Source organism: Onychostoma macrolepis, chromosome 07, assembly GCF_012432095.1.
Source record: "Onychostoma macrolepis isolate SWU-2019 chromosome 07, ASM1243209v1, whole genome shotgun sequence".
NCBI lineage: Eukaryota > Metazoa > Chordata > Actinopteri > Cypriniformes > Cyprinidae > Onychostoma > Onychostoma macrolepis.
This window is the reverse complement of record NC_081161.1, coordinates 33,199,882-33,227,685: the sequence shown is the minus strand read 5'-3', so window position 1 is coordinate 33,227,685 and position 27,804 is coordinate 33,199,882. Positions and strand designations below refer to the sequence as shown.

General features: G+C 36.4%; 1 protein-coding gene across 2 annotated transcripts; it reads right to left on the bottom strand.

Annotated features, from left to right (window-relative positions):
* Window positions 1–479: 479 nt before the first annotated feature.
* Window positions 480–26,959, bottom strand: gal3st4 (galactose-3-O-sulfotransferase 4). 2 transcript variants are annotated; one of them, XM_058783542.1, is made up of 4 exons: window positions 26,693–26,959; window positions 5,833–5,943; window positions 4,756–5,065; window positions 480–4,347 (listed from the first exon to the last, which is right to left on the bottom strand). In XM_058783542.1, exons 2-4 carry the CDS (start codon window positions 5,937–5,939, stop codon window positions 3,358–3,360), a joined length of 1,407 nt encoding a protein of 468 aa, XP_058639525.1. In that variant the 5' UTR covers window positions 5,940–5,943; window positions 26,693–26,959; the 3' UTR covers window positions 480–3,357. The 2 variants fall into 2 exon arrangements, with proteins under 2 accessions (XP_058639525.1, XP_058639524.1); XM_058783541.1 differs by lacking the exon at window positions 26,693–26,959 and adding an exon at window positions 6,572–7,051.
* Window positions 26,960–27,804: the final 845 nt, after the last annotated feature.

Genomic DNA, 27,804 nt, shown 5'->3' with positions numbered 1-27,804 from the left:
TTCAAGCTAATGAAGATAGTAGCATGGTAAATATGGTTAAACCTGTGTTCTTATTGAGAAAATTAAGCTTTAGATTTGAGACTTCATAAAATCCACTTTTTTTTTTTTTGTCATGCATTTTGCCCCTTGCTTTGTTCCTTTACGTCAATAAATGCTTCAATATATACATTTATTTTAGCTTATTTCATTAAAGGCAACTCATATAAAATTTACTGATTTTAATGTTTTCATATTGAACTTCGAATCACGTCATTCAAATTGAATAAAGTTGTAGCTAATTGTGTTTCTGTTTGCAGACTAAAGGTCACACAGCAAGGGCCCGTGAAAAGACACATGCAAACTTACAGTTCCAGTCCCTATTTCCATTGTGTTTAACTTTGTATATCCAACATACATCCTGTAGAAATGACCTCATCTCATTACAGATATCCTGAGGTGCTATTACAAAACATCAGAAACATGTAAAAGATTCATCACATGTAAAAGTTTTATTTTACTACATACAAGTAAACCAAAATCAGGTTCATGACACGCAAATATCTACAGAGGTTTCCCTATATATTCAAGTAACAGAGAAAAATAATAAATATGGTAAACAGGTTTGAAAAAAAAACACAGAAACATCACGTGAATCGCATTATAGTCTTAAAAGTGCAGAAGAGAACGAATGTGAAGGAGTTTACTTATCCAGCTGAAATAAAACTGACTGATACTGACTTGCAAATGGCATTTTTCTCATTTGGAGAGCACATTTTTAATTAAACTACTACCCATTTCTTTTCCTGCGTTTGCACATTTGCATTCCTTCTGAATTAATTTTCTGGTCAACGAATGTAATGAAAAACTGTGCCAATTTTTGATATATCAAGATTCCAAGCACAGAAACATTAGTACCTCTTTGGTTTATCTTTAAATTGCAGTACCACAGTTAATCTACCTAAGCAGTCATGAAGACACTGAACCAACTGATTTGTATGACATGCAGGTATTACAGCACAATATTGCCAGACTCATTAGAGCTTTCTCTAAAATGAGATGAACGAATGTAAAAGCTATATATCTCAAGCTTCACAGGAAATCAATGCTTAAATTCAATTCACTGTGAATTTCTTCAAACACGATTCACAGTAATAGCATTATTGTTTTCTTTTTAATCCGCCAACAACACAGTTTATAAAGAGAAAAAGGTATGATCAAAATGGATCATTGTCTTGGATCATTGACTTTCAAATTATGTCTTTTTTGTAAAATATAATACATGATATATTACTTCATGTTCACTGAAAGCAAAATTTCATAGTTGTTGTTTAAAATCTGAATAACTGTTTTTCTGATTTTAGCCCCATCAATAACTAATTCATGTGAGCGGCAAACACAGAAGCTACTGTGAATAGAAAAAGTGAAAGATAAAGACTGTTAATTAACTGGCAATAGTACAATCCAAACTAGAATGGAATGGGGTATTAAAAATGCAAGTCAAATTATGCAGTTGTTTATCAATACCACAAGGAAATGATTGCTAACTATAGCCATGCATATAAATCCTAACTATACAATAAAAGATGCACATGAATAGGCACGCAACAGTGACCATACTAGTGTTTTCTTCATTTCAATACCGTCTGCCTTAGAACAGAGGAAATAAATTCATTGGTAATGTTAGATGTCATCTTGCTCTGTGCATTGAAATCTGCATACAAAAAGCTGGCTGTTCATACATGGGGAAATTTGCACAGTGCATTCCAGTCAAATTTCTACACTACGTTTTCTCAGCACTCACAATAAGAGGAAAAAACATTTTAGTCTGAGAGTATAAATGCAGAAGATACACAGAGAAATTTATACAAAAGCATAATAAATACAGCAAGCTTTGATAGTAAAGCACTGCTTCACAAAGGTACTAACTGTAAGGCAAAATAACCATTGAGTTTTGGAATTTCAGGTGGAGTTCTGATCATTAAAAGTCTATGACAGGCCTCAGAAATTACAGCATTTACCATGCCAATGAACATTCACCATCTATTGATTTTTTTTTTTTTTTTTTAGATTTGATGTTTATTCAAAACATCAAAATAAAAAGCTAAAATATCAACCTCTAGCAAACATCAAGAAGTAAACAGACTGTTGTAGGAAGTGCAATGGCCAATCACTTGAGGTTGGTAAATACAAATCTACAGCCCATTTTGCCCTTTATGAATGGTCATATTATTTCACAGTGTTAAAAACTGGAGATGTTGTTCTTACAGAACCATGGGAGTCGTATTAGCTTATAATGTGTCACTAAAAATGTGTGTGGCATAGAAATCAAAAGTTTGCAATGAATTCCTCTTTAAAAAAAACACTGTCAAGATTCCTATTGAACAATTACCCATATAAATGGATATAAAGGGTCTGTGATTGCACTTTTGTGGAATTTCATCATGCAGCAAATGGATATCCATCGTGTGTTAGTACTATAATCAAATTCAAATGCATTTGCAATATCAAACTGTTATTTCATTGGATGCACAAGCCTAAATTTTTGGTAGTGACACTGGATGTACACCAGCACGACCATTTAGAAGTTTGGGATTGGCAATACTTTATTCATGTCTTGTTTTTCACAAAGGATGCATTTATTTGATCAAAAATACAGTAAAAACAGTTATGTGAAATATTATTACAATGTAATATAACTGTTTTCTATTGTAATATATTTTAGAATGTAATTTATTCCTGCAATGGCAATGCTGAGCTTCAGTAGTTATTACTCCAGTTTTCAAATTCATTTTTTCAAGATTATTTGAGTTCAAAAGAACATAATTTATTTGAAATAGAATATCATAATGAATGTCTTTACTGTTACTTCTTATTTATTTAATGCATCCCTGCTGAATGAAATTTAGCTCTTTCAAAACGAATCTTATTGACCCCAAACTTTTGAACGCTAACATACCAAAGATACTTTACCTATTTTAAAGTGGGCTTTTAGCAGTTTGTTTGATACACTGCAACCACTTACATAACATGCAGTGCTAAGTTTTTTGTATCATACCATGGCTCGTCATGGACAGGGAAGCAGCATTTTCTCACTTCTACCCAATATCAAACTCACATGAGTTTGTGCATTTAGCCACCATCTGGCATGTTAGTACCATTGTATCACTCCAGCCAATGCAACCTCTTCTTCACTCTGAAACCTTGTGTTGTATAAAATAGAGTGTAGAAGGGCAAGATGGAGGAAGGAAGAGTCAATAACAAAGTCATGTGTTGCATGTCTTGGATATCCCTTCTCCTATAGTAGTGCAGCACAGAGGCCCGTGGAGCCAAAATGGGTCAGAACTACTGACCTTGAGGCAAAAAGGTGCAACTAGCTCACTATCTAAGTCTTACTTTTGAATCAACCTGCTCTAATGATTGATTCCGAAACAGAATGGTCCCATCCCAGTCCTTCTCCACCAACCTCTTTCCCCCACGGTCTTCAGTCCTGAGTATTGCGGGTTCCCTCTTTACTGGAAGCCCTCCAGCGGCTGGGGGTTGTTGGGCTCGAGGGAACTGCCGAAGATCCAGTAAGTCTTTGTATTGGATCTCAGGCCTGATCATGCGTAGGCAAGCTTCCCACGTGGCGTTGTCTAGTCCCGACCGCAACTCGTAACCCAAGATCTTCACTAATCCACTCTGGAAAGGGCGGATGGTCTTGTCCCGGATGCGACTGGCCTCTATGGGGCGGCCGCCATCACGCAGGCAGATGCGAGTGAGAACCTCCCGTTTGGTCCTAAGCAGAGCCACCTCAGACTCCATCCGACTACGCCCGAAGCGCTCTACGTCCTGCCAGAAAGTGAGATTAAAAGCTTGGTAAAGGTGCCAGTCTAGTGCATTCCATTCACGTAATTTCGATCTTTGCTTGTCTGTTAATGCCAAAGGAGCTGGAGCTGCAGCCTTGCCCACCCATCCTGATCTTCCGGTGGGAATGTGCTGCCTGGCGTTCAGGCTAAAAGAAACCACAGCATCTAGTGGCCAGCAAAGAGCGTGACGGAGCAGCACCATAGATTGGTCGAAGTACTCTGAGATAAGGATGAGCTTGAAGTTCCGACGCACTGCTGCCACACCGCGCTTGACCAGCGCGAGGCTGAAGTTGGAGGTATGATCCAGACCAAAATCAAACCACATCAGGTTGCGGGCATAATGGTTGTTTCGGAGTCTGGGGTCATAGTACTTATAAGGGTTGTCTGCAAAATCACCCAGTCCTTTGGCACGCCTGAAGGCAGGGGCAACATTTTTATAGTAGGCATAGGAGGATTCAGCTAGCGCCACAGGGTCTCGAAGGATGGAGAAATAAAAGGTGTCAGCTGGCATGACCTTCTCAACCTGCAACGAAAGTAAAAAAGAGAATCACATTAAAAAAAGAAACAACTTTAATCATATAACTGAAATCAAATATCGAATGTAAATGTTCATAGTACATTTCTGCAGTTTTTCTGCTTATGTTTCTGTTTAAAGAAAATAAAGATGCATCCATCCAAAGAATCTGATTATAAAATAACTTGCATGATTATTTGGTATTTATAATTAATGAAAAGATAAAGATAAATATACTTGGTTGCAATTTATGCTTTTTGATGCCCAAATTGTTTTACACCAGAAAAACAATATTCATACTAAAGAAGTAAATCGATTTTATTACTTGGCCCCCTAAATCATTTATCAAATCTCTGTAACCAGAAAGTGATTTTCAACAGATCTTTTTGAGAAAATGCCAGCTATCATGTGATGTACCTCTGGTTTGTTGAACCGCATATGATTTCCCATAATGTCAAATTCTGCCACACGAGGGCCTCTGTATCCTTTCACCCTCTGGGCGTTAAAGGACATTGGGTAGCCAAATTGGTACCCCATGGGCAGGGCAAATTTAAGGCCCCGCTCCTCTCCAAAGCGATAGAGCAAATTAAGAACGGTGCTGCTGGCTGTCTTGTGAGTCTTCAGGAACATGATGTGGGTGTGGGGCTGGCAAGACCCCAGAGAGTCCCCTTGGGAATTATCAGAGGGAAGAGCGTAGAGGGAGTGAGGTCTCTCTGGCTGCATCCAGCTAATGTGGAGAAAGAACAAATTATGATGTAAAAATGATAACGAGAACAAAAATGAATCTCCCGTTCCACTCGATATACTAAGAAAAATGACAAGATGGAGAGTGAAATGAACAAAAGAAATTAAACAAGACAAAAAGGCCTGCCAGGTTACAGATAATTAAACAAGAGTGATAACTGGGATAAAGTGATTAAGGAAGTAGAGAAAAACAACTTCAACGAGAAGGGCTGAGAATAGATTAGCCTCAAATAATGAATTCAGTGATATTCTGACAATGTGATATGCATATCATCACTTATTATTGCTGGGAGGCAGGCACATTATATATTATAAGAATAAATAAAACAAGAATACCGTAACAAATAGTACTCTTGACTAGTTAAATTCTATTTCTTAAAGGGATAGCTTAAAGAGATCATTTCAAACCTGTGTGACTTTTCTTCATTTGTGTTCCACAGAAAGAATCAAGTCTTACAGGTTTGGAGCAGCATTAAAGGGGGACGGGGGGACTCTTTAGGTGAGAACTGAATTTCTTTCTCAGAAAAGCCAGCCACAAATGGTTTTTACAGTGGGTTACTAAAGCATTATACGTTTTTTCAGATGGAAATAATCCAGAAACATTTAAGCAACATTATTTCTTAATTTTGGGTGTTAAATGACAAAAATGTGTAACCAAGCAATGTGCTATATAAGAATGCAGTACAAGATAACAATGTAAAGGCAGGTATTTGAAAAGGAATGAGGATATGAATGACAGCATTTTCTTACCTCTTGTTGAAGATGACTCCCAGAAGTTGTCCCGCAAAAGCGATGACAGCAAATACCAGGAGTGCTTTCCACAGGGGCCCCAACCGATAACACCCAAGCCACCGCATTCTCCTATGACCAAGAGAAGGAGGGTTAGCCTCAGTTATGTAATTGTGCAACACAGAAAGAATGTGAGATGTTCATTAATAGAGCATGAAATCATAAAAGACCATCAAAAGGACATTAAAGGAGATGACTCAGTTTGAGCATGTGAAGTGTGAAATGTGCAAGAAAGGAGAAGCCTTAACTGGAAACACAAAAGTAACATTATGAAAAAGAGTAGTGTGAGAAAATGGAAGACATGCGATATGACAACAAAACAGAAGAGACAAACAGGCAGGTGTATCTGTTGTCCACATATATAATAAACACACTCAAAAAGCTTGAAGGCTGTTATCAGAAACTCTTTTCTATGCCTGATGCCTCTATTATACATCTCTGCCACACAGGCTTTGATCAAAGCGAACAGACTTTTGTCCAATGCTTTTTGCAAACTATGTTTGCATAAAAACGGCTATAGAGGAAAATTAAACAGGCAGAAGAGATGTAAAAAATAAAAAAATAAAAAAAAATAAAAAGGCCTGTTTCAATACGCTTGCCTTGTCTTGCTAAAAAGGGTGTTGCAGAATTCGCTCAGACAAAGACAGAAAGCCGCTGTCTTAAATCACAGCAGCCGCCGCTCTGAGCCTGACACACTTACCGAGCTGACCGTCTGAAAACCATGATAAAACCCGGCCGGTATCACTATAGATCGGCGCTTGGTAACAGCAGCCACGGTGCATCTCGGCCGATGCCTTTCAAATCTGCCCGACGACGTCTGTGTAATGGAAGTGCTCCATGGTCCGACAGCAGCACGACTGCAGTCAACTGCGTTAGATTTCCAGTTTGCTTGAGGTGCATGAGCTTCGCTTCAGCTTCTCGAAGACTCGAAGACCAGTCGCTTTTAGATGGAGAGAAGGGGCTGCTTTGTGTTTTGGGTGAATGTGGGCGGGTGTTTAGGGACCAGTCTGCTGCTATGCGAGCCTGACGTCAGATCGGCTCTTTGCTTACAAGCACTAAATACAGATTCTCAGAAAGGATACGCGCGGACGTGATTGAAAGCTAAGCATAAAAGTAAACAGCACATCCATCACTTTAGCCGTGAGATTTCCACGGTTACTCCCCGATGTCCTAATTCCTTATATATATATATATATATATAATATTATGAGAAGTGCACATGCAGTGTTTTGTAGCTACTGTAAGATAAACAATTATTTCGCATTAAATTTACTCGGCATGTAAAGTAGATCTAGATTTGAACACATCAAGTGTCTCTATAACTTCTATGATTTTGGTTTTATTTATCTTTTTATTTAGGCTACAGTCAATCTTTTGCCAAGTCTAGGTCAGCTAAATTATTTGAAAAATTATATAGGCCCAAATGATTGAAACCATACCATTATAGGATTTTTGTTACCAGAAACTCTTCTATTGTAAATTATACAAACTAGCCTATACTAAATCATAAACTAAATTAAAATGGCATTTTAGCTTTCAGAATCTATCATTTTTTAATATCTGTGATCTGTTACCAGTATATAATATTGTAATGTTTGTTCATTTTAAAGTCACTATAGGCCTAACTTAAGTGAAACCGAGTGAAACAGATTAAAGAAAAAAAAAATGCAGGGTTGTTGATTCAATGGAGGCAGATGTAAACACAAGCTTGCAGTCAATTGTAAAAGAAGCTGTGTTTAAATACAGATGAAACGATTGGAGAAATCCAGCATATATCATCAATTCAAACCAAAAACTCTTTAAGTTAAATTAAAATCTGTTTAAAATTTGTTTAGATGAACCCATAAAGAGTCATTTTACGTCAATTACGGGTCTCTCTGTGTTCAGTGTTGCCTGGAGCGAGGACAATGCAACAAAGAGATGCTGAAAAGCAGAAAACATTGGCATGAACTCTAAAGATGTAATTAACTAACACCCCCTCACCACATGAAATCTAATAAAACTGCAAAACTGCATCAGGGATTCTTGGGATGACAAATAGCACTAAATAAAGCCAATAACATTCAATAAGCATCTCAGTTCCAAAAATCTCCTAAACAATTCACTTAATAATTCACTTAATTCACACCAAATATCCGGGTGATCCAGTGGTCAGCTGCGACACATGCCCATTTATACCTTGTATTAAAGTCTCTTGTGAACACTTGTCACATTTTGTTGAGGGAAAGGATTCTGATGTCACCACATACACATTACTTACACTATGTAACGGTTTTGGTTAGACTGGCCACACACTAGATGATTTTAAGGCCGATTTGAGCCAGCTGACAATGTCAATTGTCCTTTATTTGTTTTTCTTCTCTAGTCACGTTTGATCTCACAAATGTCCGGGAGATCACGTGTCACTGTGAAATCGTTCCTACAATCTTCAAGTGTGCGGTCTCCTCGAATCATGTAGTGTACGAGTTCAGAGGATTATAAAGGTGCGTTCACACCAGACACGAATGAAGCGTTAAGCGTGAGTGATTTACATGTTAAGTCAATGCAAAGACACGATAGACATCCTGTGGCAAAATCGGTTGAACTGTCTTCATATCTGTGGTCTCCCATGGTTTTAAAATCGGTTAAGATTTGAAAATAGTCTATTGTGCAGCCAGCTTTAGTTTGGATTGAGTTTGTACCATTTTCTCTGATTTGTTGACATGACTTGATTTAAGATCATCGTGTTCAGGTGTGTCTCATTTATTCAGTAGCCCCTCACTGCAGAACAAAAGATCCAGGGGGCGGGGTTGGATCCACATCCAGGGGGTGGAAATGGGTAGGTTTAGGGGTGGAGATGGGTAGGTTTAGGGATCAGGGGGTGGAGACGGGTAGGTTTAGATAAATGTAAGGTGGGAGGAGTTGGATCTGGATCCAACCACACCCCCTGGATCTTGTGTTCTGCAGTGAGGACCATCTCCATTTATTAAGGTCCTGTCTGTTAAGAGTTTGTCGGGTCTTGAACATCCATGTTACATGTGTTACACAACCTTCTCTCAACCTTCTCTCCTTATCTATCTGTGGATTTATTAAGGACTGTTTACCTTCATCTTCGTCGCTTGTGTGTTTAGATTAGCATGGTAACCCGTGACCAGAGCTGGGTAGATTACTTACAAATTGTAATCCGTTACTGATTCCAGATTACATGACAAAAATTGTAGTCAGTAACGTAATCCGTTACATTACACATTTTAGGTAATATAATCAGATTACTTTTAGATTACTTTTGATTTAACTCGTTTATCACATTGATTTAAATGGCATTATCTTGTACCATAATGATGTAAAAAATGCAAAGCGTAAGAAAACTTGTTCCATTCATTGTAATTTATAACATGAAGCGCATTAAACATTATATTACATCAAGGTTTCCCAAACTAGGGTTCGTAAAGGAACTGCAGGGGGGTTGTGAGTTTAATGAAAAGCTGACAATTAATTAAATCATAAAAAATAAAAATAAATCATTTTAAAACAAACTGCCTTTCGAGGAAAGTCTCTTTACTCGGTGGCCATATATGCAACGCCTCCGGGCAGCTCATACAAGTCCTATTTTAATGAATGGGGGAATCCCGAAATCTCAAAAACTGCTCACTGAACAAAAATCTGAAATTAATTGCCATGTGATCATTAATCAACATCAAAGAAACCGTGAACATGCAAATGTGATACTTAATTATTGAAATATTTATTTTAAAATCTCAGGGGTACTTAAAGCAAATATATTTGGTGAATAAGGTTTAGATGACAAAAAGTTTTGGAATGCCTTCATTACATGTAACTAATGAAATAACGTGAATATGTGCATTTTAATTAGTTATAATTAATAATACATGGTTAAAAAACTTGAATTAGGTTAACTAATTCAAATAAAAATGAATGTTCATCAGTAGTTGATGCAATGTTGAGACCCTTCTTAAACCTGAAATGATTTTTTGTAAATCCAGTGGTCCAATGCTGTCGTCACCTGACTAATGACTGATCTTTGTGTGAATGTCCACAAAACCGGACTATATATACACATATATAAAATGTATATAATCAGTAGGCTATTTTAGGAAGGAAAATTTAAAAGATGAAAAAGAGAAATTAGGGAGAATCAATTACTTATGAATAATTTATTGTGTGAATAATATGTAATCATGTAATCCACAAAAAAGTAACTGTAGTCTGATTACGAGTATTATAAAATGTAACTAACTCTTATTACAAGTACTTCATTTTTGGAATCTGATTACGTAATCCAGATTACATGTAATCAATTACTACCCAGCTCTGCCCATGACACAATATCAATTGTTGGCTGAAAAGCAAAAGAAATTGGCATTACTGGTCTTCCAAAAATACATAATTTTTTATATCGCCACAATGGCAAGGAGTGAAATGTCTATTTGTTGAGCACCTGTATTACCGGATAAACAAGAGCTGTCATTGCCTCAGGGGTAAACCTTACCCTAAATTACAAATTGATGCAAACAGACAAATGGTTCTTGCACAATTTATATATTTTCTCTGGAAATCTGAGATTGCTTGTATGTTATTGTAGATTAAGGAACAAGTATGTTCAAAGATATTTATGGCTACCAAAGACCATACCAAGAAACACATCTCACCGTGTGAATTTCAAAAAGGCAGACATCAGCTTTAGATTTCCTGCAACTGGTTTCCTGCCTTGCAAAAACTTGTTTGTTGGCTTTTACCACTTTTACCTCACTGGTAATCTTTAATATTGTTTTGCGGTGCTAAATTCCATACACCTTCTACCTTATTTTATTTTTTCTCAGGTTAGGTAAAGAAAGTCGAGTCTGTCCTATCCTATAAGCATGTAAATTTTCATACTCACAAAATAGGTCTCAGAAGACTTCTCCGTGGTCTGTTTTTGCTCAAGTCTATAAATCAGACTCTTCAGGCAGGCGAGCTTCTTAGTTGTTATTAAATATAGTTTTATTGTATATAGGTTAAATACATTACAAATAAAATATAAAAAACAGAAATAAAAACTAAGGTTTGCAAGCTCGGTTGTCTAGAGGCAAGGCCGCCGGCACCGGAGAAGCTGTCACACAGAACCAGCATCTGATTCTCTTCATCGTACTTCAGTCCTTTATAGACAGCAGGTGGATTCCAATGTCTTGATGTCATGAGATCTGGGAATTTACCGAAGAAGACTCCTATATTAGGGCTCGAAATTAACTTTTTTCCTTGGTAGCACTGGTGCTCCCAACTTTAAAAAGTTAGGAGCACCCACCAAAAATTAATGAGCACCATAACTACAAATGATATATTAACAGATTTAATCTTTACATTCTTAACTTTAATGCAGATTGGTTAATATATTAGCTGTCAATCACCCAGTCACTGCTTTCCGCTGTCAGGTGACAGGGAGCTATAACTACCACGGGCTGAAGAAGAGAGAAAATGAAAAGAAACACTGACAGATTTCTTTCGTAAACCACCGAAATTAATCTGCTATCTGACAATATTTTGCTTGTGTTATTGTTCTGATCTTGTGTTATTGTGCTGGTAGTCTAGCTGATTTTGATATTCTTCATATTCTGTGTGGTGGTCAGTTCACAGCAGTGATAGAAATTAATCTTTTCCAATAAGTTTAAATTGATTTTTACCTTTTATGGTCATTTTCACAATTAAGCCATTTTTACTAAAAGTGTGCATCATCATTTGAGTCAAATTCTTGCATTTAATCAGTCAATTAGAATAAGAAGACATTTGGGGTGTTATCAAGCAAATGAAATCAGTATCAACAAAATTCATCTTTTGAATTTGAATTTTGAATTTCTGAAGTGGCATTTAGATGCACTTACACCCTGCTTAATGCAGGACATGAATGCATTTAACCTGCAGTTACACATGGATATATAATGGTTTAATACTGTAAACATAAAACGTTGAATACTGATATTTGAAATTATTTTTAAAAAATTAAGATACTTTAAATGTGAAATTACAACGAAATGAATCACCCTCATGTTGCTCAGAGACGCGAAACAGTGCTGTGGCTTTGTTTGGGAATTATTTTTGTTGTCGAAATGGAGCAAAAACAGGAAATATGTCGTCTAAGACGCGAGTCTCTTAATATTAACTTCTTGTTTATTGAACTGTTGTATAAAATCAATATCACATTTGTAATCATGTTGATTTTTGGAGGGAAAAAAACGGCACTGTTCGTGTGATATTAACTATATGAAATAAAGCCCCCATATCTTGAATTTTGTTATGCATTTTAATAGACTGAATCATGCAGTGAAAACGCACTGTAAACGCGCACGCGCACTAGTCTAACCTACTAGACTTCATGTTATGTATGCGTGCACTCTCTGTAGGTGTTTGGTTTGGTTTTTGCAATATACTCGATAATGTCAAATCGCACATCGTTAAAACAACAATTACGATATTATCGCAGCCCCTTATGTGAGCATCCTGACAATTAAAGGCCTTAACGATTGAATCTGATGATCCTGAACATTTTGCCACACACTTGTCCCTGCATTTCTTGTGTTTGGCACTCTCTCTGTATTTAACCAAGCTCTCGAGCTTAAAATGTGTAGATTCGGTGGCAAATGCTGTTAGTGTTACCTGTGCAAACTTCGTCCACACACAGTGCATTTTCATAGCGGAGCCACTCGAAGTCTTTCAACCATTCTCTCCGAAAACTGTACGGCCTTCTTTTCGGCTGCTGCTGGGTCAACATTCACCACATGATCGCTATCACCAGCAACATTATTTGTAACTTTAGGTGGTTTACAAAAGAAATCTGTCAGTGTTTCCTTTCATTTTCTCTCTTCTTCAGCCCTTTGCATTTCCCGCAGTAGTTAGCTCCTGTCACCTGACAGCGGAAAGCAGCGAGTGAGTGATTGACAGCTAAAATAGTAACCAATCTAAAATCTGCATTAAATTTAAGGACGTAAAGATGAAGTTATGTAACGTTTGATAGAACGGCAGACCGGTCACCGTATCAGCACACAGAAGGCACATAACTGTGAACGTTTTTAGAGAAATTACAACAGGTCGCACTACAACAATTATATGCACTCGCACAAATGCTCCCAAATATATTTTGAGGTCGCACAGATTAAATTATGGGAGCATATGCGACCAAAATGGTCGCAATTTCGAGCCTTGTATATAAAGTCCTCCATTTTCTCATTTTTCTTCTCTGGGACTTTCTTCTAAGATGCCTCCTTCGCTGCGTCCGCAACACATCATTCAACGGCAACACTCCTTTCCTTAAAGCTCTGGCTAATACATATTTCTTTCCTGGCTATCTTCCTATTGATATATGTTATAACATTTTCTTAATAAATGCTTAATACAATACCATGTGTTGTGTCTTTCTTAATAAACTACTTTCAATAAAACAAATACAATAACATGTTTGGTGTATTTCTTAATAAACCACTTTCAATAAAATGAATACAATAACATGGTGTCTTTCTTAATACACCAACACATATAATAACTTGTAGTTACAATAAAAAGGTATTAAAGAAATAAAAAGGCAAACTTGCAATAGGACAATTGCTCATTTTCCTTAACAATGTACAAATATTTGATAAATATTTAAAAAGCATACAGGTTGCTATTAAGAATCCTTAGATTCTTCAAGCCTCTTGCAGTAAATTGCTAAAGAACAGTGTTGATTCTGATAAAAAGAAAAGAAAAATCAGAGTGGTTTATTGTTGTATCTCTTGTATCTCTATACACTCTATGATAATCAACTGTCTGAATAGAATATACTTCACATATTCATGTGATTTGGTGGTTGACTGAAGCACTTTCCCTATATTATCCCCCTGTTGCAGCTGAGCATGCAGTACATCTCGTGACAAGCTGTCTGTAGCCTGAGTTATGTGCATTGAAATATGTTAGTTTATATACTGTATCTTGATGGCTCTATTAGTTGAAACAATCTTCAAAAGCACAATTTTGCATGGTTTTGCTTCATTGCGGCATTATTATGCAAATATAACAAAATGCACTTAAACGTTTACTATTTATAATATTTACATTAAATGCTTAGCTGGAAAAATATGCTAATTTTATGTACTTTCTTTGTTATTCTCATCTGATGTGTTCAGATCCAGTTACAACAGGTTTGTCTTTATAGTGTTTTGGTTTCTAAATGTCTCTTAAAGTTTAATGGTTTCATTCTCTCTGCATCCAGTATTTCACTGCACAAAACACATTGCAGTTAGCACAAAACATTTTATCTTAGCCAAAAGTGAACCCGTATTTAACATAGTGTGGGTTGTTTTACCTTTTGTTTAGTTTTGTTTGTGGCTTTTTTAGGATGAGATCATGTTATGCAACCTGACCATGTTGGCATTTACCTAAATTGGCTGCTTTTATTGGATGTATAACCTTTGACATCAACAACAAAAGGTATGTGAAGTGTTATGTTTATTTATTTTGCTATCCTATACATGATATAGTTGCATTTTATTAATCACATTCAGTACTTTTTCCTTGCTGTCTAGGATCCTATCAGAAGAGATGTGTGACCAATTTTTGAGTGTTCCACAGGTTGGCCTACTGAATTATGTTGACTTAAGGTAGTCTTTTACAAGCATGCTTATATATAGAGACTTAAACCCATAATCGTTTAACTGTGGTAGACCTCTGGCTCATCACCAGATACCTCTGTCCTCTTAGCATCAATGACTGGACAATTTGTTCAAGCAATCGAGAAAATAATGGTTCCTTGAAAAGTGTCCTTGAGTGTCAATGTTTTCTTTTTAAGAAACAAAACTGGTAATATACAGTGAAAACACAGTGCAACATAATCTCATCTGGAAATATTGGCGCACCTCTTTTGCACTGAATTGCCATATTGTTACAATTTGAAAGAGCTGTTTTCTATTTATATATGTTTTAAAATACAATTTATTCCTGTGATGGCAAAGCTGACAGTAACTTTAGTCACACAGTCTTTCAGAAATCATTCTAATTTACTGATTTGGTGCTCAATAATTATAATTTATTAATTATTAATAATGGTTATTATGATTATTAAAAGACAACATAACCAATTTCCTTATTCCTATTGGTGCAGAAAACCATAAACAATCCAAACAAGACAGGCTTCAAGGCCAAACATATCTGTCCCACTTTCTCCAATCACAACTTTAATATTTTATTAAGGCGAGACTGTCACTATTAGTTCAGAGACACCCTCAACAATCAAAAAGCGGGGCTAATTTTACAATGCAAACGACAGAGAAAGCATGTGTTTATATTACATAACAATTTCTATGTGCCATTTATGTGGCATACATTCAAGCACATGTAAAACAAAAAAAGTAATTTCTTTAGATTGTCAATGACTTTTTATTTACACAATGTGACTCACTTAACAAAAAACTACAAATCACAGCCATTTTTATTTAAACCTAAAACTCTGCCATACCTCAAAATATATGGAGAGGAAACGGTTGTTGTTTTCACCTGTACACTGTAAAAAAAAAAAATAGCAGAGTTTGCTCAACTTATTTTTGTGGGAGATTCTCAAATTGTTGTTGTATAAACTTAAAACGACAAGTTGAGTAAACTCAAAAATCTGCTGAAGCTGGTTGCCTTAAAATTTTAAGTTGGCTCAACTTTTCTTTTTTTTTACAGTTGCAAAAGTGGAGTCCTGTAATAAAGGCAAAACCTGTGCAACTTTATGGACCACTGCAGATACCTGAACACAAACGAGTCATTACGCAGTGCTGTAATTGTTGCAATTTGAAAGAGCTGTTTTCTATTTAAATTAGGGGTGTGCGATATGACGATTTTTGATCGTGGACGATAAAAATGTCTCCACGATCTGCTTTTGAAGAAATATCGTAGTATCGTGCTACAGCGCACATTCTATCAGCTGCAGTTCTTATTCCTCCGTCTCAATATACTGTACATTATTCGGATCTGCTTTAAAGCCTTGCCGGTTAAATGTTTTATTCACGCGTCGGTCTGACGTGCGCTTTTTCTGAGCCCGTACACCCGAAGCGCGCGTGCTAAAGCCTGTCAAAAAGCGCCTGATTACTGAACTAAGTTATCTTGTGCACTAATACTGTCAAAACACACAAGGTTTATGTATAGACTCCGTTGCTTATGTCTAAAATGAGTAAGTAAACAGCTGAGAGAAACGGATGCGAGCATCTGTATATTAGATGCGTGCATGTCTTAAAGGGGCAGTACTGAACATGCTGCCGACTGTCATTAAAGGGATAGTTCACCTTAAAATTTAATTTCTGTCATTATTTACTAACTCGCATGTTGTCCCAAACCTGTATTAATTTCTTTCTTGTGCTGAACACAAAAGAAGATATTTTGAAGAATGTGGGTAACCAAATAGTATCTGGTCCACATTGACTTTTGATAGAAGGAAAAAAAACACTATGGAATAAGTCACTGGGGACCAGCGACTGCTTGGTTTTCCACATTCCTCAAAATAACATTTATGTTTAGCAGAAGAAATTCATTCAGGTTTAAAGAAACTTTTGAGTGAGTAAATGATGGTTAATAAAACAACAAAACACAAAGAGAAAAATCACTCACAACGTTAATACAGTTGATTTAATAGGAATCAATCTATATAGTGTTTTATTTTTATATTTGTTGATTCAATTTATTGAATGCTCCTGCTAAATACACCTATTGTACCTGAAAATAAAACACTGTTTTATTTGTATAGTATGTGTATTTGTAATGTGTATCTTTGTTCTCATTTTTTAATAACAAAGATAAAATAATGACAAATATTTTTATCTTCGCCCACTTTGGCCTAAATATCCACCATTCTTTTTTAATATTTTTGTTATCTTGAAAGGTTTTGTCTTTATAATAGGGAAATTAGTTTGGCTGTAATGCTCAGACAACTTGCAAAATAGTAAAACCAACATGACAAAGAATCGTGATAAAATCGTGAATCGTGATTTTTCTTAAAAATATTGTGATATTTTGCCATATCGCCCACCCCTAATTTAAATATGAAGAGTTTGGTTCCAAAATGCTATAAATCCATTTTGATTAATTTGAGTAAAAATGTGTTTTCTTTACCAAGAAAGTGGCATGATGAAAACCAATATTTTCTGTTTTTAAACTTTCACATAGCATCTTTAGGTTATAATAACATTAAAAATTCAAATCCAGATTTTGATTTTCAAAGATTTATTATAAAAACTGATTATTTTTTCCCCAAAATGCAATAATTCCATGACACATTTTGTTTTGTTTTTTCAAAATGCAATAAATCCATTGAATCAACATAAAAGTTATTTTTCATATTGAAACTGCTGAAAATACACAACAAAGTAAGTTGATCCACATATGACAGCCTCTGAACTTGGTCAATACTAATCTTATACAGGCACTGGACTAAAAATACATTCAATCAGTCATCGCTCCCAAAATGAATTCAACAGGTTATCTTGTTAATGCTTTAAATTAATTACAACAAGAAAAGAACATTTCATCATGAACAAGAACATGAACAACAATATCACATCAGACCACAGAAATTCCAAAATGACATTCCGTTACATTCAACTTCCAGTGCATTAATCTTTGCCATGTTATATTCATTTAGTTGACTAGTGCTATACGCTGTATTAACAAAAACATTAATGGCACTAATAAAAACACTTACACTGACAAGCTACGTAATATCGCGTTCATAAGCGAATGCGATTCATCTGCGATTATGCGTAGCTTGTCAGTGATCTACGGCTCTGTGTATTAACCTCTTCAGCTCTGGTGAATATTTTAGATTTTTTTACTGATTTTGGCATACCTGGATTTAAAAGAGCCCCCTACTCACATACATTGGAGTAAATTGATAAAAATGGTCTCATTTAATAGGATGTTTTCAAAATTTTAACACACGGGTGGAATTATTAATATTTTTTATTGTATTTGTTTCATAATTTTATGATAAACACAAATAAAACATAAAATTTAGATTTTTTTAAATTAAGTTTTTATTTGAAAGTATGTTATTTAAGATCTGTTTGGTCCATATCCGTGCAGAAAGTTTCTATTGATTCCACTAGGTGCCAGTAAACAAGGGAAAAAAAGAGCTCGGGTCCCCGAGTCAATGGGTTTTTTGAATGGGATTTTGGTTAAATCCCTTAAATAAGGTCCGTGGTTCACACAGGCTCAAGATACTTTCATGTTTTATTCTACGACATAAAACACACCAGTTACACCCCACTCCTGATTTTTTTAAACTGTTATGTTTCTAAAAAAAGACGGTTGCTAACAAGTTGTTAAATGGGACTACAGGCGCTGTCGGAGACATTCAACGTCATCACGCCGAACAGTTTATCTATTTACAGTATTTTCCAGTTGTAGTATAATTTGTAATTCAATTAACTGTAGAATAACCAATAAATAGTTTCCCACATTTTATATTGTTGTTCGACAATGTTTTTTTGCTTTGCCCCGAAATGCAACACAAGTCTTCGGAGGGAAGATGCTCGAGTTTATCGCTGATGCGGAGACTCTGGGTTCAGACCATAAGGTAAACTCGTATTATGATTATTACATGTAAACACCACATTTACCGGCTTTACGTGGTGAAAGTGAAACTTGAATGATGCATAGTGCTTAAAGCCACGTTAAAACTAAATGTTTACTGCCACAAGAAGCTTTTCCTAGAAGCAAGGATAAAATAACATTTTGTGTACCCACCCTAACAAAACGATAGCTGAAATGTGGTACTTTGTTCACTAAAATAAGTAGAATTTTTACCATATCCAAAAACGTATTCACTCTGCTGTTATTTAATAGATTAAATGCACTAGAATTTTATTGAATAGTATGTGGAGACACGTTTTTAATTCAAATATTCATATTAATCAAGGATTTATTGACTTTTAATGCACCTTATTTCAAAATGTACAGAAATACGTGCTTTCAAATGTTCTTTAGTTAAGATTATTTCATTTATTCACTATACTATTTATTACTAATGTCTCATTTCAGTTTTAGTTTGTCTCTAGTTTTGGATTTATTTCAGTTTATATGAAACGGTTCATGTAGCGTGGATTAACATTCATATACAGAGTAAATCCTTCACTGAACATGTTAAAAATAAGTGGTGGTGACGCTGAAGGCGAGCGACTGTGGTGCCGTTGTTCGTTCATAGCCTAAGTTTAGCTAAGTTCTGGCGCTTTTATTTCGGCTTCAAAATTTGTCAAAGTTATATTGTTTTGTGAAGATTATCTTGATGGACAAAACGTGTAAGTTTCATGAACTATGATTGAACACAGAACTTATTTTTTGCGATTATCCAAAAGCCTATGGAAAAATCCTATAGGCTTTTTGTCGAGGAACCAGTTTCATGCTAACCGCCGATCCGCCTACAAAGTGACGTCATAGTTCCCCCACTCTATTGGGATAAATGGATAAAAATGGTATCATTTTACACAAAACACCTTAAATTTTAACACATGGGTGGAATAATTCATAATTATTATTGCATTTGTTCACAATCCAAAGTATCCCAACTCGGCATCGAGCTAGCTGCTAGCGTGCTAGGGGGCGTTGCCCATTTCGCGCTCAGTGCGCCCTCTTCCCTCGTGTTTGGAAAGGCTTAACTCAGCATCAGAGCGCAAGAGGTTAAATGTCGCTCCATCTGAATCCACGTGATGGAGATTAACTATTCATCACAGAACTGGCTTTACTAGATGCACATGACAATCACATGCGATTTATCGTGTATCCCTAATTTTTTTTTGTTTGTTTGTTGATCACAAAGTATGAAGTATAAACTAGAATGCCGGGTGTATTCAAAGCGCCGCCATGACCATGATGGTGTTTAGTGTTTGTGTGAATGACACTGTGCACCTTGACCTCTTGCTTGATTCTTTCTCATCACCACCTGTTTGTGGTTATTATCAGTGTATTAAAATGTTACAAACAGATATTAGTACTTCCATAGATTAGTATATTAACATTATATCAGTTAATGAAATATTTTTTTTACTGTGAATTTAAGTTAAGTCTGTAAAACATAAAATGTTGCTACAATAACCTTTATGGTAAAGTTCTGGCAAACAGTATTTTACCATAAATGTCATTCACTGTTTTTTTTTGTTGTTGTTGTTGTTTTTAATGCTGAAAAGAGTTTTAATATTTTTAATAAGCAGCTTAATATTTTTGTGGAAATCATGATGCATTTTCTCATGTTTTGTTGAGGAATAGAAGTCTAGAAATTTCTTTTATAGACGGTTTCAACGGCAACAACATAAACAAACGTTACTGCGCATGCGCGCTTTTGTGGCCCTAACTTAACTTCCGGTAGACATCCAAATACAATCAGTAACAACAGTCCCTCTAGAGTAGATTATGTTTTGATAACAAGCTAAATATGTTTGCTGCGTAAATCAGACGGACTGAGATGCAGCGATAACTACTTGGACGGACTTTTTAAAAATGCAAATTCATTCTCTGCCAGCAGGAGGCGCTTTAAAGCGCGCGAACTAGAGGTTTCCCCGGAAACGGCTGTTGGGCTGTAGTTACACAAAGCAGCGCTGAGCTTACAAACGCTGCTTTATCAGGCATATAACTTGCCAGATGAAATGAAAATGACATCGAACATTTTCTAAAGACAGTGTTCCTTCAGAAATACAGTGATATAAAAACACCTGCGCCTCGTTTTGATTTTTAAACGTGCATTACATGCTCATGTTTATTCAACGAAGCCATTTGGACAATCGGTCAGTTTTTATATCGTGGCGGGTCGCCACAAATAAATAAATGTATGTGAAACACATCCCACAGCACAACAACCTGACTTTAACTTTAACTGTGTTTGTAGCCGGCGCCACTAACAAGACCGATAAGCAAACACAGACCGGAAGTTAACTTAGGTCCAGGCGCGTGCGCCCGATGAAACCGTCTATAAAACGGATAGTTCCAGTCCTTGATTCTGATTGGTTGAGCCACGTTCGAAGCCATTGTAAATTACACTACAAACCTACACCTTTGTTTACTTTGTGTGTTGCTTGGCAACCACTTTGTTCCAACCATAGGTTCCAACCACAACTGTTTCTGAGGAACTACATTGTTTGGTGGAAGAATGCTGTTTTTAATAATATCATTACACTTATTTGCTCTGTTTTACTTTGTGAAACGTTACTAAATATATGGAATAACCGTTTTATAAAAGCAATAAGCCCCAATTTATAACAGCTAAGGGGGTTTTAGGCACTCTGCTTCATGCCTAACAACGCCCCCAAGGCTAGTTCACACTACAGGATTTTAAATCCGATTTAAGCCCGATTTGCAAGTTAATGAGCTGGCCGACAGGTCGGGCTGTAATTGGGGGAAAATCAGCGGGTGATCGGCGCTCCGCAATCTTTATGTGTGAACTACACAACGATGCATCAAAAACGCTCGCTGACTCGTCACCGACACCTCGCCGACGCCAAACAAATATCTAGCATGCCAAATATCTGGACCAGTCGCCGACTCGAGATCACGTGGTGTCAGGTGTCGTGACGAGCTACAGCCAATGAAAGAGCAAGGCAGACCGTTCACAAAACCCGCCTACCCTAGTTACTGTTGCCATGACCGACAAACAATGTACACCGTACACACGTGTTCTCATGGCAGTGAAAAATACATCGCAGATCAAAGAGGAAACTGACAACACACCAACAGAGAAGACAGAGCAGGTTCCCTCTGATATGAAACAATATCTCAGGACTCTCAGCTTTTAAATTGAGTTATTTGTAAAGAAATTCAAACAATAAATACCGTTTTGTGGCTTTTCAATGTGTCGTGACAGATCACTGTATTGCCTCATTTCAAACACGTGAACCGATTGTCTTTTCATATTTACTTAATGCACAAAATGAATATGAATAAACATCAGAAAGTGTTTTATTTCAACCGCGGGACACACCATTTTTCAAATTGAAGTCCACCGAAGTTAATCTGCTCTTCTGTCTGATTTGTGGTTAAGGCTAGAAGGGATACAGCTGCGGCTACTGGGCATGCGCATTTATATATTTTCCGAGCCAACAATATAATGTGAAACCTATAAAAATGGTTTTAAAAAGCACATAGCGTCGTAGTTTCATCACTTTAGAGTGTCGCAGTGACCGTCTTTTTGCAGTAAAGGACCTGTCATAGTTTAATGAGTGGGAAGATGACATGAAGCGTCACGGTTAACCTGCACTGAAAACAGATGAGCGCACATGTGCATATAAAGCTCCTATTCGGGGCGAAGTTCATGGGATTTTGTCCACAGAATGATAAGAGCACACGTTTAAACATTATTTTATTATTTCTCACTCAGTATTTTAACTTAAGCGCTGCATCCATGCATACAGCGCCGGACATGACAGATTTTCTGGTGCGCAAAGCAAGTAGACTGTAAAGGAATACCTTAGTTTATTGCTGTTACCATGGCAGCCAACAACAGCACAACTTAACCCTCCGCACATATTCATATTTAGTTATATTGAAAAAGTTTTCCTTTTTTACCCCGTTTTAACCTGTATTTCTATGAAGACAGGCAGCAGCGGCTGCACATAATATAAGCCTTCTGATTGGTCAGATGGCATGTCAATCAAGCTCTTTGCGAACGGTCAATTCTCGCGTGTTTTCATGACAAAAGGTGGTTTATGGACCGAATCGAGTCGTTGGGTGACAGAATTGTTGTCAGCTCGTGTAGTGTGTAACCCCTGGTTGCTGATCATTTATACAGAGTCACATAGTGTGAACACCACAACGACTTAAAGACAGACAATCAAGTCATGTAGTCTGAACAGCACAGCGATCTGCCGACGTGTAAAGTCGTGTAGTGTGAACTAGGCTTAGCCGTTATAAATTCACTGTAAACCACGGCTTCTTGGGGCTTATTGCTTTATTTAACCTGGAAGACAAACCACACCCCAACCATATACTAAAAATACTGTAAAAAGAACATATCTACATCCAAGAAAAAACTCACTGCCTCTGCTGCTTACTTTGTCTCTTCATAATGCTCTTTAGCTTTCCCTTTCTCAGTTTAAAATTAATCATCAAGGGAAGTAACTGAGGACAACTCATCCAAACAATAAAAAGGCAATGTATTCCATACAATAAAAAAACAACAGAATTGCTTCATGCCTAGGTGCATAAAACCATAAACCAGCCAGACAAGACAGGTTTATCAAGGCCAAACATATCTGCCCCAATTTCTCCAATCACAACTTTAATATTGTATTAAGGTGAGACATGTCACTTTGACTGTTCGTTCAGAGACACCCTCAACAATCAAAAAGCAGAGCTAATTTTACAATGCAAATGTCAGAGCAAGCATTGTGTTCAGGGTTTGAAATTAACACCCGCTAACCCGCCAAATGCGGGTAAAAAATCTGCTGTTGCGGGTTACTTTTCGTAAGTTATGTTCACTCATTAATTTCTTGGGGAAGTTCATGCAAGCCAAATCTGCGCAGGTTTAGCGCAAATACTGAACTCGTGAGACATCATGACATTATCTAGTAGGCTATATTGCAAAAAACAAACAAAACACACCTAGCATACACGACTATGTGATGAAGTCTGGTTAGTGCGCGTGTGCATTTAGAGTGCGTTCTTATATTTATATTCTTATATTTATATCCATTCATATAGTTAATCAATGCACACGAAGAGTGCGGTTTTTTCTTAAAAAATCAGCATGGTTACAAATGTGATATTGATTTTATACAACAGTTCAATAAACAATAAGTTAATATCAAGAGACTTTTAGACATCATATTGGCTGTTTTTGCTCTATTTCGCCAACAGAAAACATTATAAACACAGACGGTGAAACATGACGGTTTGATTCCTGAATGAATCAACCGTTTAAAGGGATCCCCGGGTATTAAGACATGTATAGCTTAATATAACGTAAGTGATGTCTCTTATTTAAATATGTAGTAGAAAACCTATGAAAATGTATGTTATTTAAAAAAAATCGTTTTTGGACTATGGGGGGCGCCATTATTTTATGTGCACAGTACATTCTGCGTCGATGATGTCAAATGGTTGCACTCGGTGAACTACTGGCGCTTTTTACCGCAACACAACTCAGAAAATAAAATACTCATACAATACCACATTGTGTGGCTTTTGGTTGTAATTTTCAGTCGAAGGTCAACAAAAGAAGCGATGTAAGACTTCATTGCTTTCCTAGCGATAAGAAGATGAGAAAAGAATGGGAAGATGCCTGTGGACGAATAAAACTTCCTAAAGACCCGCTTCTTTTTTGAGGAGTTTCTCAGCGTTAACACTCCTTGTCGGGAAAAATCGATGGTACAGCATTTGGTTTAAACCTATACTTATATCTATCGCCACCTGTAAGCTCTTTCAGTAGCTGTGGTCAGTATTTTATTTGGTAACACTTTATTTTGATGGTCCCTTTTGAACATTGTTTTGACAATAAGTAACTTTGCACTTATGTGTCAACAAACTCTCAGGAGAGTATTAGTAAGCTGTCTGATTAATATCTGCTAACTCTTTATAGTGATATTATTACTATAAGTAAATTTGCAAGTACATGTCAACTTATTCTAACCCTAACAGTCTACTAATACTCTACTAACCCTCTAATGAGAGTTAGTGTATATGTAGGTGCAACGTTACTTATAGTCAACAGAATGTGTTAAAGGGACCATCAAAATAAAGTGAAACCTTTTATTTTCCTAGTTGTCTATTCCGAGTTGTGTTGTGGTAAAAATAGCAACAGTAGGGCTAGTAGCTCACCGAGTGCAACCATTTTACGTCATCAGAATAATGGCGCCCCCCATAGTTCAAAATATGTATAAAACGATGTGATTTTTTTAAAATAACATAAATCTTTAATGGGTTTTCTACTACATATTTCAGTAAGAGACATCATTTACGTTATATTAAGCCATACAAGTCTTAATGCCCAGGGATCCCTGATTCGGTTCAATCGCAATGACTCACTTATTAAGAGTGACTTGCTGCCACCTACTGACGGTTTTAATTTCACATTCAAAGTATCTTTTCATTTTTAAAATAATTTCAAATATCAGTACTCAACATTTCATGTTTAAAATATCAGCATATCAGCATTTGTAGCTGCAGGTTAAAGCATGCCATGTCCCTCTAAGCTGCATTAACATGTGAAAATACATCTAAATGCCATAAACTTCTGCAGAGATTAATTTTCTTGATACTGATTTCATTTGTTTAGTAACAGCCTAAATGTATTATTATTATAATTGATTGACTAAATGTAAGAATTTGACTCAAAAGATGATGCACACTTTTAGAAAAAAAGAAAAAGGCTTTATAAAGGTAAAAATGCCCAAAATCAATTTAAACTTATTGGAAAAGATTAATTTCTATCACTGCTGTGAACTGACAACACAGAATATGAAGGATAACAAAAACTATAGGAGTCAGCTGTCCACGGTAGTCCTTAAGATATCAGCACAACACACTTAGCAAACTATCGTCTAATTATCTTTATCGATAAAATCCCAGAAAATATTGAGATATTATTTTTTTGTCAATATCGCACACCCTCAGTACTGACACAAAATGATTTGCAACGGTCGCTTTGTCACGTCCAGTGTAGACAGCCTCAAGCTGTTGGTTTATTTCTGGGGGTTTTTTGGGGTTTTTTTGGCTAGTAGAAGTTATGAATGGCCAGGGGTAACTTAAAAATTTAGTAGCCAAATTAGCTGGTGAGTGAAAAAGTTAATTTCAGTCCCTGATTGTGTTTATATTACATAACAATTGCTAGTACCATTTATGTGGCATACATAGAAGCGCACATAAAACAAAAAGAAAAGTAATTTCTTGGGATTGTGCGTGACTTTTTATTCACACAACGTGACTCACTTAAAAAACTATAAAACACAGCAGTATTTATTTGATGTCTTCTTTCACAGATGAGTCCAATTGGCTCTAAAAAACCAAGACCATTGGCTCTTAAAATACTAATTCTCTTATAAATGTGCCAAGGAGAGCAAAATCATTTTCAGTAAATAGTGACTTTTGATCTGAACTCTTATGTATAGCACACAAGTCACACGGGTCACTTTTATGAAACTTGTGTTTTGTTGATTGTTTTTGTCAATTTGAAGCTTTGCAGTTTCAGTCCTCATTCATTTTCAAACTAAAATAAGTGTCCAGGATATTCTTTTAAAAATTACCATTTGAATTACACAGAATTAATTAAGGAGGTGTGAGGGTGAATGAGTAATGACAGATTTTTGGGTGGTTCACTGTCCCTTTAAACTATTTGTGGAGGAGACAATCCTACAGTGAAGCTCCAGAGCAAAACAACACTTGGTCCTTTGCAGAAACTTGCCTCTGTGTGGAAAATTGGAAACCTAAAATAAATCTTTTCTTAGAGTGGACAACAGTCCAGCCTTGTCCCACAGGCCGCTCATATGAGACCAAAGCAAAAACTTAGCAGCTGCTAAACAAGCTTACCCTCACTAATCAACCCCATAGCCGAATAATCTATGTAATTACTCGGGATGACTATACAACTGAAAAGCGCTTTAGGGTGGATGTCATTTGACCATATGTTGACCCGACACGTACTCAAGACAAAAGTACGAGTAAATAAACATAAAGTGTAAAACTGAATCGAAGAGCATGTGGTTTTCAAGGGGGATCCCGAAAGTGTCAATGCGGTATGTGGTAAAATTAAGCTATGTGAATAGGAATCCTGAACGACGATGAAGTTGGAAAAACTGCTGTCAGATGGACTAAAAAATACCATCAATCATTAAATAGCGTATTTGTTTGCATTATCAGGTCTACTCACCCAGGTTATGTTTCAGAAGCAAACTGTGGCTGTTTCTTTAAAAAATGTTAGTTCGCGCAGCACTCCAGACTTCTCTGAGAATCGAGTCTCCCGTTATCCACCGACGACTGGCACCATATGCAACAAAGTTTTGTTGATAAACAACCCACAACGTAGAGATGCTTAACTGTCCTTCGAACTACATTAAATACGCTCTTACTCATTTAAGAAGTTCTTCGCGTCAGCCTGCGAAGACAATCCATCTGTCCCAACCCCCATCCATTACTGTATCCCAGTCTGTCGCGCGGCGCGCTCTCTACAGTCCACAAGGAGAGTGTAACTTTATCCTTGCTGCAATCAAGATACTAGGCTACATTTTCGTGCTAGTCCTGCCTCAATAAAAGGGATAAAGTGAGGACAGACAGTCATTTGTTCATTAAAGAGATGTTCGTCAATATGCGTGTATAAATATAAATATTATACAGCCTAAATAAGTAGTTGACAACATTTTGGTTAAAAATGAAATATTCAAAATATAATGTGTAAATTAAATTAAATTAAATAAATAATTAAATAACATATCAGGCGAAAATTTACACACACACAAAATGTAGGCTACATATTATTTTAGGTTTAAAAAAGTTATGTTAGAAAGTTAGGCTGATTTTTTAAATCACATTTTTAGCTTCAATAGTTTTCATTAAACTGCCCTGTGATGTGACAAATGAATTTTTAGAAGTTCAGATATTCTCTGCTATCTGATGAAGTATAGTAGGCCTATGTTTAATATATAACATGCTTAGGCTGCATATTCCTTTTGCTTTTTGTCTGTCATGCAAAATGAATAAATGTGAAGGAAGTAAATGTGGGATCTATTGCTTTCCTATGAGACTGAAGAACTGACAACTCCAAGGTTTGATGTGTCACTGTACACCAAAACTATGCGACCCCCATCTGTTTCACTCGCATACAATATCCAAAGCCTAACAAAAGCCCCATTCATCTCTGAGCTCTTGCTCTGCAGCTGATACTGAATAATGAACCTCAAGGGGAATATGGGGATCACAAAGCTCACACTAGTTTTCGTCGTCAGAAACCTGATTGAGCTTTGTCACACAGCTTATTCTTTTCAG